General features: G+C 42.3%; 1 protein-coding gene across 4 annotated transcripts in view; it reads right to left on the reverse strand.

Annotated features, from left to right (window-relative positions):
• Positions 1–319: 319 nt before the first annotated feature.
• The window catches only part of Ttbk2 (tau tubulin kinase 2), a 61555-nt gene continuing 47928 nt past the window's right edge, over positions 320–13946 (reverse strand). For 3 of the 4 annotated variants that reach the window (XM_070005918.1, XM_070005917.1, XM_070005915.1), the window contains exons 12-15: positions 13712–13923; positions 12052–12628; positions 8794–10070; positions 320–6842 (exon numbers count right to left, since the gene is read on the reverse strand). In XM_070005918.1, coding sequence (XP_069862019.1) covers positions 6380–6842; positions 8794–10070; positions 12052–12628; positions 13712–13923 — 2529 coding nt within the window. In that variant the 3' untranslated portion in view covers positions 320–6379. The remainder of the gene's footprint in view (positions 6843–8793; positions 10071–12051; positions 12629–13711; positions 13924–13946) is intronic. The other variant, XM_070005916.1, reaches the window with a different exon arrangement.

The following is a 13946-nucleotide window of genomic DNA, read 5'->3' on the forward strand; positions in this document are numbered from 1 at the left end:
GGCGGAGGGGGGGCGGGCTGGGGGCCCCCCCGGACCCCGGCAGTGCTGTGGGCTTCTCACTTGCTGGAGCCGGCGGGGAAGTGTGAGTCAGTGAGCTTCTGTCTAGTGATCTCCCGCCCCGCGGCTCGGCTCGGCTCGGCTGGGCTGTGCTGTGCTGGGCTGTGCTCGGCCCGGCCGCCTCCACGTCATTTCTGGTCACATTCGTAGCAGCAGCGCTGCTCCCAGTTAACCTCGTCATCTTGACTGCCCTCAAAACTTCATTCAACTAGAATTAACTTCCCCCTCTTAAAACCCAAGCCATCACACACAAGAACTAGAGTTTGCATGCGGAATGAATATTTTATTACTAGATTATAAAAATAAAATACAAAATAATTTTAAAACAGAACTTAAAACACTGTACAAAGCTTTAATATGATACAAATGGGAAAATTAAATAAATAATTACACTTTTATGTACAGATGGCCTATACAAGAGCACTCGGCACTCCTGCCAACACTCTGCCCGTCGAGGGAGCTGCCTTGGGGAGGGGGGGGTCATACCTTAGGAGGTATTTCAAAGAGCAGATTCTCATCTTTTTGACCTCATAAAGAGAAGAGAGGGACAGGAAAGTGGAATTATTAAAGTCGCTCAACTCATTAGTCTTGTTCAACAAGACAATTCTTCTGGTTTGTGGTGGAATCTGATAGAACAGCTCCCAGCAGTTACACAGATGTTCCCATCTTTTTCTAAAAGCCGGGAGCTTGTAAGTAAATGGGCCAATGAAATAAGTGTGTTCTGTTTTAGGGAAGGAACTGGGATCGGGGTGATGGGGGTGAAGAGCGAGGGGCTCACCTTCTCCACCCACACCACCCCCTTCAACGCCTCAGTAGCCCAGCTTTTATTTCCTTTATCTTCCTATCTTTGAATTTCAGAAAACTTCCTTTTTTTTTTTTTTAACTTGAACTAATTTCTCTGGTGAATAATAAGAAAATTGTTTGGGAAAAAGTCCCAAAGCATTCCCCTGCCTGGAAAGCTTCTTCCAAGAAACCACAATCGAGCTCTGGTGGTCTTGTTTACTCCTTGTGTTGGCTGAGTACAGCACACCTAGACAGCGTCCAAGTGCCGTGATGGGATCTTTACGGATTTAAACTGTATTATAAGCAGGAATAAAGCATCATATGGCCAGGGTTGTTTATAGAAAACTTGGTTTACTTGGGGTTTTAAAATGGGTGAGTGAACATTTATATAGCAATTTGAAATAATATGAAACTAGGAGGCAAATTTCCCATCCACTGTGTAAAACTATGTCACCAGCAAATCCTATATTGCAGAGGCTCAAGGCTCTGCCTCATCCGTCCCATGCCTGAGGGTATCTGGGAGCCCGCGAGGGTCAGCATCCACAGTATACGTACTGTGCCCATGCTATCACTGCCAGCTAAAGGGAAAACACAAACCTGTTAAGGTGCACAGGGCAATGAAAGGAAAGGCCTCACTTCTGCCACGTGTCTCCTTAACACCAAGATTCCAGGCAAAAGAAATACTCAAGTCATTGCCTCTAAATCTTACTTCTTGGCTATTCAGTCTTAAGACTGTGTGGAACCTCAAAGGTGTCACCTTAATTTTCTGATCAAAATGTGCTCCAGGAGAATAACAAAGCAGCAAGCCTTCTCATTTTAAAAGTAGTAGTGGGCAATCAACAGAATCAGAAACTCTCCATGAGCCATGTCCAGCCAGGAATTTCTCAGGATAACATCTGGATTCCTCTCTCTCTCTCTCTCTAAAGAAACTGTAGGAATTCCCCATACACTTCTCACTAGCAGCTCTGAAGGCTCCTAGAGTTAAATTTTTTATAATCCTACCTAGTGAATGGCTAAAATAGAGTGGCCAATTATACGAGTTAACACTCTGTTCACATCCGCCAGGGACACCCTGCAATTCTGTTCAGTGGGGACAAGAAGTGAGGTCAGCCACTTGGTATGAACATCTCCCATATGTTCAAGAGTACCAGAACTGCCTCTCCTCAAGTTGAGATCTAAATTTGCACCACAGTGTCTTCTGAGCTCAGGGATATATTGACATAGGAGGACTACTGTAGTAGTTACATGTCTTAATCCTAAATTTTGTGTTAAATCCTAGAAGAAGTAGCTCTTCAGCTAATAAGTGTCTACAGAATCAGATGTTGTCAGCCATGTTATTGACTCAGTGACATAGGGTACTTTCCTCCCAGAAGCAAAAAGTTCTAACACACAGGTGATACAATGTATAAAACTGAAATGGCAGATTTTAAATAAGTGAATGCAAACAATTCTACACTATAAAAACATGACAGAATAAGGGCCATGTTTTGGTGGACATAAAGGAATACAAGAAGTTTTTTAAATATTAAAAAAAGATAAATTAGATTATCTATAAACAAATTATTTTCAAATAGCCAGAGAAGATGCATTTATTTGTTCTTTCCTTACTTAGCCACTAAAACTCAAAATGCTGTTTCTCCTATCAAATCCTCCGTTAGGTTAGGAATGTCGTAGTTTGCTCTTGGGGGAAAAAAATCTGTTTTACATCCTAAGGTACTGCATGGAAAAACCAACAAAAAACAAAACCTCCTTCTGGTTCTGCATATCCGTCTCTGAGTTCCTAACACATACACCGCTGTATGCTTTTTTCCTTGTGAAGTCAATGTTACTACAGAAACATCGTGTGTAGGAATCTGTGGCCAGGAAGGAATCTCTGATGCTTACTCAGTCCGTTCCTCAGTTCCCAGCCCAGGCTGGGAGCAACTAGAGAGGAATTGCCCATCTACAATAGCCACTGAGTATGCAGCAGGGAAGTAAGCTAGCAAGGGTCATGGAAAGTGGATGATGACGACAGTGGGTTGTAACAATTTCCTTGTTGCTACTTATTTAGGACTCGATTAGCTCGGCAATTTTTACCAAGAAAAAAAAAAATTCACTACGTAACTTACAGCTTAAAAAATAGGAAATCTATCTCACCACAGCCAACCAGTGAACACGCCTGCCGGTCGGCCTGCCGGTCGGTCGGTGGGTCTAGGGTTTAAGATGACGTGTGGTTGTCTCCCTTTTAATGAGATAGGATGCTATTTTTCTTCTTTGTCCACAATCCGTTTCAAGTTATTTACCCTTAAACTGTGCAAGATTGCTAGGTGGGGTTTAAGTCTTTCAACCAATTCACAGACCAAGGAGCTATATAGCAGCTTAATGCAGGGGGAACACTAGCTAAAAGGCATTTCCATTTTCTGCTCCACCCAGGTAATCCCATTGCAGGCTAGCACAGAAAAAAGCAAATGTAACCAGGTAAGCCTGTTTAGGTTTCCACAGGAAAAATCAGGAGGTTCTTGTTGACCTTGCCCCAGCCTGCTTTCAGTATAGTTTGGCTTGATTTTTGCTAATGGCCATGAAATAAAATAATCAAATTGGCTTAAGTGTATGTGGATAAAGCATGACTGAATCTAAAATATGCCATCACTAAAACCCCAAAAATAAACAGTAAAAAAAAATCTAAAAAAAAACTGTTCTCTGTATCATATTTTACAATAAAATAAAGACAAAAATCTTTACCAAAGTGCTTGTTTCTATTTTCTCAAAAATAGAAGTTGCTTCCAACTTCTATTTTCAGCCTGAGAGACATGTAATATCCAAAAGCACAAACTATACTTTTCAAAACTATAAGGTAAATCTCTTTATATAATGACATTACTTAGAAATGACCTATTGATCCATAAGATATAGTAAGTTCTATTTTATTTTAAAAGTATCAGAGCAGAAATATCTTTGGTTAACTTTTCTTCCCTACATGCAAAATAAAAGATTCTCACAGAATGAAATGACCTCTGGCTCTTGGTGAGTTTTGTTAATGTCACTTGGAAAGGGAGGCCATACATGGAAAGGTTGGGAGGAATGAACTAGCAAAGAAAGCATCCAGTAGCCACGGTGTTGTCCTCACCTCGGTTCTGAGTACCGGCAGCGAGATGGACAATCTCACAGTGCACAGCAGCGGCCTCAGCAGTTTTTCTGTCGGTTATGATGAGCACGTTTCTGACTACAGAGGTCAGTGTGTTAATTTCACAGAAAAACAAAAAGGATTTCTAAGTTATATCTGATTCCCTCAACCCTGTTCTACTCCTCCAAATAAGTGATATAAAGAGGAAAATAATCTTTAGGAAATGTTTTCAGAATCAGTTGATGTCAGACCCGTGATTACTATCCCCACCGAGTGACTCTAACCTTAAGGACAGCACTCGGTTGTCGCTCATGATGAATCTTTGAACCAGTAACACAAGCATGTCCCAGTCATTTTTTTTTCCCCTATTAAGTCTTTGTAGGATGGAAATTAAACATCTCATCTTGGCTTGTTAAAGACTACCAGCCCTCACATTCTATACAGGGAAGGAAGGCATGGACAATCTGAGCTGTTACGAGCCAAGCACGTGTTTTCAGAAAATGAAGATAGGCAAGGCCTACGTGTACGGGAGGCACACAATAGAAAAGGAATTTCACCATCTGTGACCCTGAAATTACAAATGGAGAATGAGAAAGGATGAGTTTAATATAAGCATAGGTCTCTTCTATATATTTATAAATATTTATATAATATACCATGAAGACATGCAAGTAGTGTTATAGCAACAATTATACAATATAATACAGAAGGATCAGTCTTCCAGTATTACAGTTGCTTTAGCTAAACAATAAATACACCATCTACTGCATTCCTCTGTGGTGCTAGAAACGAGAGAAATGAAGATTCCATACTATGCTACATTTCTTATGGGAGACCTTGCAGGTCTCAATATAGTGTTCTGAGTTTGTGAAAAGGCTTAACACATAAAGAGGACAGGTTAAGTTTCAGTGCAGCTCCAGGGCAGCTTTGATGCAGCATTAGAATATGTTCACTGGGTGAAGGAACAAATTTCTTCCTTTTTTTTGTTTTCCAATTCAACAGTACTAGGTTTGGCAGCAAACACAAGGTCAAACAGAAAGCACAGATGTTTGCTAGAAGGCAAATTTTAACAGCAAGCAGACAAATTTAGCTGACCTTAAAAAGGTCTTTATAACACAAAATACAGAGTAAAAAAGAGCTCATTTCAAAAGTCTGCTATTCTTTAATTTTGCCTGCTATTTGTTAGCAGAAGATTAGAACAAATATGGTCTTCCTTTTATCTTTATAAATTGAGGAGATCACATGGAAGGCAGACCAAGAGCCCAACTGTTAAACAAAATCACAGATGAGGCAGGTAACAAAACATTAAAATAAAAATATTTAGCCTAAATTTGTTTCCCAGATATTCTTTTCTTAATGGCTAAGTATATAAAATACAAAGTTTGAGTGAAGATTATAAGCATTAATAACATACCTAATTTCTTTCTAAATCTCTAAAAGTTAAGTCACATTCCAAAGTGGTGTGCTTCCCTAATACCATCTTGGAGGTTGGTATTAGAAAGAGCTGGCACCTAGAAGACTCTAGGAAGCAGTTAATCTCCTCTGCCCAGTCTCCTTCCACAAGGAGGAAACAAACAGAGTTAAGAGGGTTCTTCTATCTTGAAGGCCATTACCCCAACTTTCTGTCCCTCTCTCCTCCTCTCCCTAAATATAGAGCCTGCAAGTAATCTAGTTGTACTTTTCTTTACCTTAGTCTCTCAGTTATTTTTTACAATAAAAAGGTACTGGTTTAAAAAACTGTTGCTCCAAAGAAAACTACTAAAGGACTGAAGCAAGGTAGCTGGATGTGACAATCCCAGCGTGCACTGCTGACATGCCTATTAGAATACATAGTTTAAAAAAGCGAGACTGAATCAGGTAAGGAAGACAAACTCTAAAAAAAAAAAAAAAGGTAAAATCAAGAAAGGACACTTAAAGAATGAGGCAAAGTAAAGATGCTCAAAACATTAAATAGATGCACAAGCCAATTAAACAGGGGTACTGGTTTCCTAGCAACAGGCTCTTAATATCTGAGCAATGACTCTCCAAGGCTGAGAAGTTTTGAATGAAAATGACAAACACTTCTGCGATACAGTATTGAGTACAGGCTAACAAAATTAGAGGACACCCCCATTCTACTGTTAACGCCTACCCTCAACTCTTTTGTTTTGAAGGCAGATAATGAGAGTCTCCTAGTAAGTTTCTCCTTCTTCTAATAAGTTTTGCTGGATTGCCCCTTCCTATGCAAAGACATTGATTCCTGATCTGCTTGCTACCTGCATTGGGTAATTCCTTATATTTATGTCTTCTTATAAATAATTGATCATGTTACTTTCTTTTGAAAGAGCAGATCAACACTGATTTTTTTAAAAAAATAGACAGTACAGGTACACACACGCATCAGGTTTAGGAGGAAGATCAAGATCTCACACCTGTCCCAGAGATGTCGCATGGCTCCTATCTGCTGAGTTTACTGGCGGGCTTACTCTTCCCTGGGGGGGTTTTCATGCTGGCGGAGTGGTGGTGGAGGCTGCTGGATCCTTTTGGGCCGTTCTTGCTGGGTTTGCAGTGCTCCTGTTGGCAGGACCTCCTGGAGGAGGAGGATCCCGAGTGGCTGGGAGGTGACTTGCTTCTCCCCAGATGTGGGGACGAACTCCTCTGGTCATGGTGAGGCCGTCCAGACCTAGATGGTGAGGAACTAGATGTGCGAGGCAAGGATGAGCTTCGAGGAGAGGCGCTGGGACTCCTTCGGGGGACAACTGGGCTCTTGGGTGGTGTTTTGGGGTTGTGAGGAGAACCGGGGCTCTTGCATTGAGCAGTGCTTCGGGGCTTCTGAGATCCATTTTGAAGAATTTGGGCCAGGCGAGAGAAGAGATCTGAGTCAGAGTTACTACTCCCTAGGACTTTATATCTGCGTAACCTTAAAAAGGATAGAGAAGAATTATTCTCATTTAAATTCATTCCAAGTGTGTCTAAAAGTCATAATGTCTCAAATCAATGTATACAAGATGTGCATCACAGCAGGAAATACACGAACAGGATACATAGTTACTCTTCCACATACTTCCCTAGATGATCAATTAATACCTCAAAGCTTAAGCTAAATCTCTTCCCCCCCCCCCCAGTTTGTTTTGAAAAAGGGCTTTGCTATGTAGTTCAGGCTGGCTTGGAACTCAATACGTAGCCCAGGGTGGTCTCAAACTTACCCATCTCCTGTCTCTCCTCCCCAGTGCTTGGATTCCTAGCTTTCAATGGGAACACTGTCTTGTCTGTCTCACAATGCTACCCAGCTAACCAAGTACTAAGATGACTGTCTGTCAAGCAGAAGCGCCTAGGTGATGATAGGTCCCTCCCTTCTATGGCATGTTTACCTTTCTAATTTTAGGATTAATTTAATGAATTGTCCCCAGCATGTCAGCACATGTGACATATTGGGTAAGGCTGCTAGGACACCAATTCTATAAACATTAAATCTCACCAACTATGTCTTCCCTATTTATTATATTAACCAGAAGCAGGAGCTAGAGATGAAAGTATATTTCAACCTCATTTAATAATTTCCAAAAGAATACCTAGTTTTTCCTCAGTTTCTACCCCTGTCAAGAGCCTGCATGAAGCTAGGGTGGGTGTGGGGAATACTGCCCTGCTACCGGCTACTGAGTATGAACCTCAGCACTAGAAGACAGAGAGTAGTCATGATGATTAACATGGGCTTTCTTTGCCCCAAATGTCTTTCTGGCTTGGTGCAAGAATCAAATAAGATAGTAATGCAAAGGTGTTTTTTTAATCAACTCTAGTGGCAATACTAAAGAATGTGCTGCTTTTTAGGGGCCCACCATTAATAATTATAGGAAATAAAAGAATACAGCAAAGGAATAGGCAAAAGAATTGAACAGAGCATTGAATTCTGTGTTTCTATGAAAGATGCATTTTGGTATCATTAATGACTTTGAAACAATATCACACTATACCTAATAATAAACTTTATGTGAACTAAAAATCTAGCTGGGTGTAGTGGCACACAGTCATGATCTCAGTTTCACAGGAGGTAGAGACAGGAGCATGAGGAGCATGAGGCCAGTCAGCACAAAATTAGAGACCCTACCTCAAAACAAAAAGAAAAAACAAAAGGGTGGAGGCATGACTCAAGTAGGAGAAGATCTACCAAACAAGTGCAAGACCTGGAATTCACACCCAAGGATTACAAATAAATTTTTAAAAATCTCTTGGGTACCAGTGGCTCACAGTTGTAATCCCAGCTACTTGGGAGGCTGAGATCTGAGAATTACGGTTCAAAGCCAGCTGGGACAGGAAAGCCCGTGAGACTCTTATCCTGAATTAACCACCAAAAAGCTGAAAGTGGAGCTGTGGCTCAAGTGGTAGAGAACCAGACTCGAGCAAAAAGAACTAAGGGATAACATATAGGTTCTGAGTTCAAGCTCCAGTACCAGCAAACAAATATTATGTTAGGTATATTTTACAATAAAGATGAAAACATGGAATTAAACCTTCACCTTGCTGTAAAAGGGCTCTGAACTGTACTTAAGTAGGCAGATCTTTGAAAGCTAAAAAAGAAATACTAGGGCTGAGAAGGTGGCTCAGTAGTAGAGTGCTTGCCTTGCATGCATGAGACCCTGGGTTCAATTCCTCAACACCACATAAGCAGAAAACAAAGCCGGAAGTGGTGCTGTGGCTCAAGTGGTAGAGCACTAGCCTTGAACTGAAGAGCTGAGGGACAGCGCCCAGGCCCAGAGTTCAGGCCCCACAACCGGACCAAAAAAAAAAAAGAAATACTACCACTGACCTCTCACAATAAAGTATAGATAGAAGTCATTTACACACAAAAGACAGGGGAGAGCAGAGAACATTACCTGGCTTCTACTCCGGGCCTTGTAGGTGGCTTTCCTGGTGGTGGTCGAGGCAAGAACTGAGATGAAGCTGAACTAGTGACCTGATCAGTGTTCACCCAGGAAACTGGCCTTGGAATCTTGCTCTTTCTAGACTGGGAGATGATGGGAGACAGAAAGCTGTCTTCCGCTGACCTACTCAAGTGAGAATCCACTGCCAGTCTGGAAAAGGGAGTGAAGACCTCCTCCTCAGAGAAGGGCACAGGAACAGCAGCTAGCTTCTCCTCCAGCAACTTATCAGAGGCACTTGAGAGGTCACCCAGGAAGGACTTGAATTGCCTTTTCTCTACCAGAAGTTTCACTAGGTCTGGTTGATAAGCTTTCTTCTGGAGGAGCTTTTCTTTTGCAGACACTATAGAAGATGATTCAAGCGTGGAGTCTATTTCTTGTGCTAAAATAGGGATGCGGCTATGTCTAGTTATAAAAGATGACCTAACCACATCCTTCCGGGGTGGGGGACTGTGTTCATTCTCGTTCTCAGAAACACAATGATAGAGTTCTCCATTTCTAGGGGCAATTTTCTCTTTCTTACCCTCGGGGCACAAGAAAGTAGACAGGTCTCCCTGGTGCCTGGGGAGATCTTCACTCTTGATGTCCTGATCCTTAGGCAGCTTGCACTTCTGCACTGCGGCCACCTGGCCGATCTGTCCTTCAGCATGTGGGTCAATGACTCTAGGAGAAATTTCTGAAGTTCCAATTGCCAGAAGCTTCATTATTTCATGATTTTTGTCTTGATTTGGCACTACACTAAAAGTCTGTATCTTTGTCACATCAAGAGGTTCAGTAGTAGCTGAATGATCCCTTTCCCCAGTTGCCAAATCCCCTAGGAAAGCAATCTCAACACATTGCTGCCCTTTACCTAACTTTTCCTCTTCGTTATCAGACCCTAGAAGAATGCTTTTCTCTTCAGCTTCTCCAGGGAGAGTCTCAGATTCTTTCCCAACCAGTTCGTTATGGTCAGGAAGGTCTTTTGGTCCCAGGTCTTGAGATCTGTCACTGTCTCGAACATTGGGTAGCATGTCGTTAGTAGTGTGATCTATCTGAAGTCCCAAATCTGCTCTGCTTCCTCCACTGGGGGCTTCACCCTCTGTCACGACCAAGCCAGAAAAGTTCTCCCTTGGAGAATAGAGTTCCACAGAGGGCTCCATGGGCTGCAGATCTTTTTTCTCTGGCTGCTGACCATAGTGAAAGCTTCCTGAAGTTGACTGTGTTGATGCCACAGAAGGTCTAGGAATTGTAATCTGGAGAAAAACAGTTAAAATTTAATTACACAGAATATCAATCAAGACGCAATTTGAGACTTCTGATTTCAGGGTTTTTGTTTTGTTTTGTTTTTTGGTCAGTTATGGGGCTTGAACTCAGGGCCTGGGCACCATCCCTGAGCTTTTTTTGCCCAAGGTGAGTGCTCTACCACTGTGAACCACAGCACCACTTCCTGTTTTCTGGTGTTTGGGAGTTTTGTTTTTCTGTTTTTTGAGATAAAAGTCTCACAGACTATTCCTTTCCAGGCTGGCTTTGAACTATGATCCTCAGATCTCAGCCTCCTGAGTAGTTAGGATTACAGGCATGAGCCACTATTACCTGGCTTCTAATTTCAATGTTAAAGAACACAGATTTGATGAGGTCTGCCCAACTCATAGTAAAAATGAGCAATTCTGAATAAAGATGATGGTACTCAAGCTCCCCTTCTAAAGCACTCTGCAGAATCTGGCCTCCTCTTGGTTCATCCCAGCTTTTCCTTTATTTAGCATGCTCTATGGCCTGGAAGACTGATTTCCACAGACTGCATCATCCTAGCTCTTTGCTTTCTGATTTCTGGTGAGATTTGCCAACTGGGTGGCAACAGCAAAGAACTAGATGGCTAGGAAGAAAGAGAATTACTTCTGAAGACTCAAACATGGCAATGATGATAAAAGCAGATTTGAATTTATACTAAATGCCAAGTTAATATACATTCACAGCCAGGCGCTGGTGGCTCACGCCTGTAATCCTAGCTACTCAGGAGGCTGAGATCTGAGGACTGCAGTTCAAAGCCAGCTTGGGCAGGGAAGTCCATGAGATTCTTATCTCCAATAAACCACTAGAAAACCGGAAGTGGCACTATGGCTCAAGCAGTAGAGTGCTCGCCTTGAGCTGAAGAGCACAGGGACAGCGGCCCAAGCCCAGAGTTCAAGCCCCACGACCGAAAAAAACAAACAAACAAACAAAAAAACATACATCACAATAAACCAAAACTAAAGCAGGCATGGTGACCAGTATCTGTAATCCAGTAGGTGAGGAGGCAGGAGAATCACAAGTTCCAAGTCCAATCACAAATTCCTGGAAAAGTCAGTGACAAAAATAAAATACAAGGCAAGCATCAGTGGCTCACGCCTGTCATCCTAGCTACTGAGGAGGTTGAGATCTGAGAATCGTGGTTCAAAGCCAGCCCAGGCAGGAAAGTCCATGAAACTCTTTTTTTTTTTTTTTTTTTTTTTGCCGGTCGTGGGGCCTGAACTCTGGGCCTGGGCGCTGTCCCTCAGCTCTTTAGTTCAAGGCTAGCACTCTACCACTGGAGCCACACAGCGCCACTTCCAGCTTTTTCTGCTTATGTGGTGCTGAGGAATTGAACCCAGGGGCTCATGCGTGCAAGGCAAGCACTCTACTGCTGAGCCACTTTCCCAGCCCCCCCATGAAACTTATCTCCAATGAACCACCAGAAAACCAGAAGTGGTGCTGTGGCTCAAGTGGTAGAGCACTTGCTTTGAGCTGAAGAGTTCAGGGACAGCACCCAGGCCCAGAGTTCAAGCCCCATGACCAACCAAAAAACAAACAAAAACAAACCTACAACAAACTCCAAATGCTGAAGATATTATTATCTTGTTCTTCAGCCTGTGTGAGGGATAGATGAGGGGAGAGAGGCAGTCTTTGTGACAAAAGTGAATGAAACGAAATATCCAAAGTCTCAAGATTCAAGTAAATAAAATGCATGAGTTCCTTTTTTCTTCCCTTACATTTACTAGAGTTTGCAACTACAAAAACTTGCAGTACTAACATTTTTTACTAGTACTAAAAATCATAAGCAAGCCACAACTACTTAGGTTGGATTTATCCCATTCTCCTTCCTTTCCCTGTTTGCCAAATCAGGCCCCTACTGTAGGATCTTAGCTGATCAACTGTCAGTCTTTCCTTAATTGCACCTTGAGCAGAAGGCAGAGAATAACGAAGAGACCCATGTCTTACCGCTGTGAGGGGTCCTTCTGCTTGTGCCTCCATGGGACTCGTGGGTGTCACTGCAGTGAACTGGCCGGCTCCGGTCTGGAGGTCCAGCCTATCTGTGTATGGTTCTGAAGCAGCGGGGCAATCCACAGAAAGAGCTAAGACCACACCTGAGGTTTCCTTCCTTAAATTACTTTCTGCCCAAGGACCGACTTGGAGCTTTTCTTCTTGAGGTGTTTCCTCCAAAACCTGAAGCACTTCAGGCTCCTCATCAGAAGGGCTTCCAGTTGTTTTATGGCCTAAAGCCTCATTTGTCCTGAAATCCTGAAGGTCTTGTTCCTTGTCCACAATCACCCACTCTTTGGAATCAACCTCCTGCTTGCAAGAGCTCAGGTTGACAGCTATAAATCCATTGCTGCCGCCTCCATCCACCTGCTCAGGGGTGTTGGCAGAGGCAGGCTTGGAGGCATCTGGAAGATACTCTTCATCATAGTGCCAGATGTGGTCAGCACGGGGCACACCAGGAACACAAGGCTTATGAAGCAGAGCTGGGAGAAGAGAGTCCTTTCCTGCACTGGAATCTTTCTGCATTTTCTCCAAGCTTAAGGAAATGGAGAGAAGTTATTTCACTGGCCTTAGGGAAATATTTATTCCCTAACTTATAATCTATAAGCACTACTGAGAAGTACTAGATATACAAAAGATCAAATTTAAAAACTATTGCACGGGACTAACAATGTTTAACTTGCCATAATCCTGCTTAGGAAGGTGGGGGCCGGCTCTTTTCTCAGCATGGTACCCTATTTAACTCCCTTTGTGTGTTAGGTTAGTTTTCTGCCAAACTAAAGCTTTTTTCCCTTTTGTACTCCCATCTTAATCACAATTCCAAATGTACTATAAACAGTCTATGACTATGCACTATAAACAGTCATACAGTATTTATGCATATGTCTCTAAAAGTTTTGCCTTCCCCTCTTTCTGGGTAGATTTTGAGATCTAGAGGATAGAATGAGAAACGTTGCTGTGTATTTCCTTAATGTACCTTCCTCATAAATTCCTCACTAAATTGAAAACCTTTTTGTGTATGGGTTACTTTTCTCTCCATGTATTCCCTTACTTTTTGCCTAATGCTATTCTTATCATGCCTTCTCAAACTTTACAACATTGTTTAGAAGAGACCACTTTACAAATAAGGTCTGCAAAAATTTTTGTTGTTGTTGTTGTTGTTGGTCATGGGGCTTGAATGCTGGGCTTGGGCGCTGCCCCTGTGCTCTTCAGCTCAAGGTGAGCACTCTACCTCTTGAGCCACAGCATCACTTCTAGTTTTCTGGTGGTTAACTGGAGATAAAGAGTCTCATGGACTTTCCTGCCCGGGATGGCTTTGAACTGTGATCCTCAGATCTCAGCCTCCTGAGTAGCTAGGATTACAGGTATAATCAAAAATTCTTTTTAACTGTACCTAGCACTACGAAGTTAGCACTTTTATAGCCAAAAGCTGTACAATGATACCAGGGGTTATCATTATGAGAATAATTAAGACCGAGGATAACAAAATATGAGAGCTTAATGAAGTCTACATTACAAAAGTGCAACAATTTCTTGTTTGGAAGACTTTCATACTAGAAATGACAACCACAGTAATAATGTTAGAAGCTTTAAAGAAGGAAGAAAGACTTTATCATACCAGGTTTCCAGAAACTTGTCAGTGTCTGGCTTTGGCTCTAGTGTCAGGCGTTTCTCTAGCTCAAAGCTGTGGATGGAACGTAATTTTCGTACCAATGGCACATCCCTGTCTGGCTGAGTAATCTCTGACCGTACACGAATTGGTGAACCAAGGCTTGGTGCATTGAGAACACCATTGGCGTGACCATGGCTGTTCTCTTCTTCAGTAGCAGCCTAGAGAAATACAAAATGAAACA

Source organism: Dipodomys merriami, unplaced genomic scaffold (genome assembly GCF_024711535.1).
Source record: "Dipodomys merriami isolate MVZ:Mamm:240054 unplaced genomic scaffold, mDipMer1.0.p SCAF_69, whole genome shotgun sequence".
Taxonomy (NCBI): domain Eukaryota; kingdom Metazoa; phylum Chordata; class Mammalia; order Rodentia; family Heteromyidae; genus Dipodomys; species Dipodomys merriami.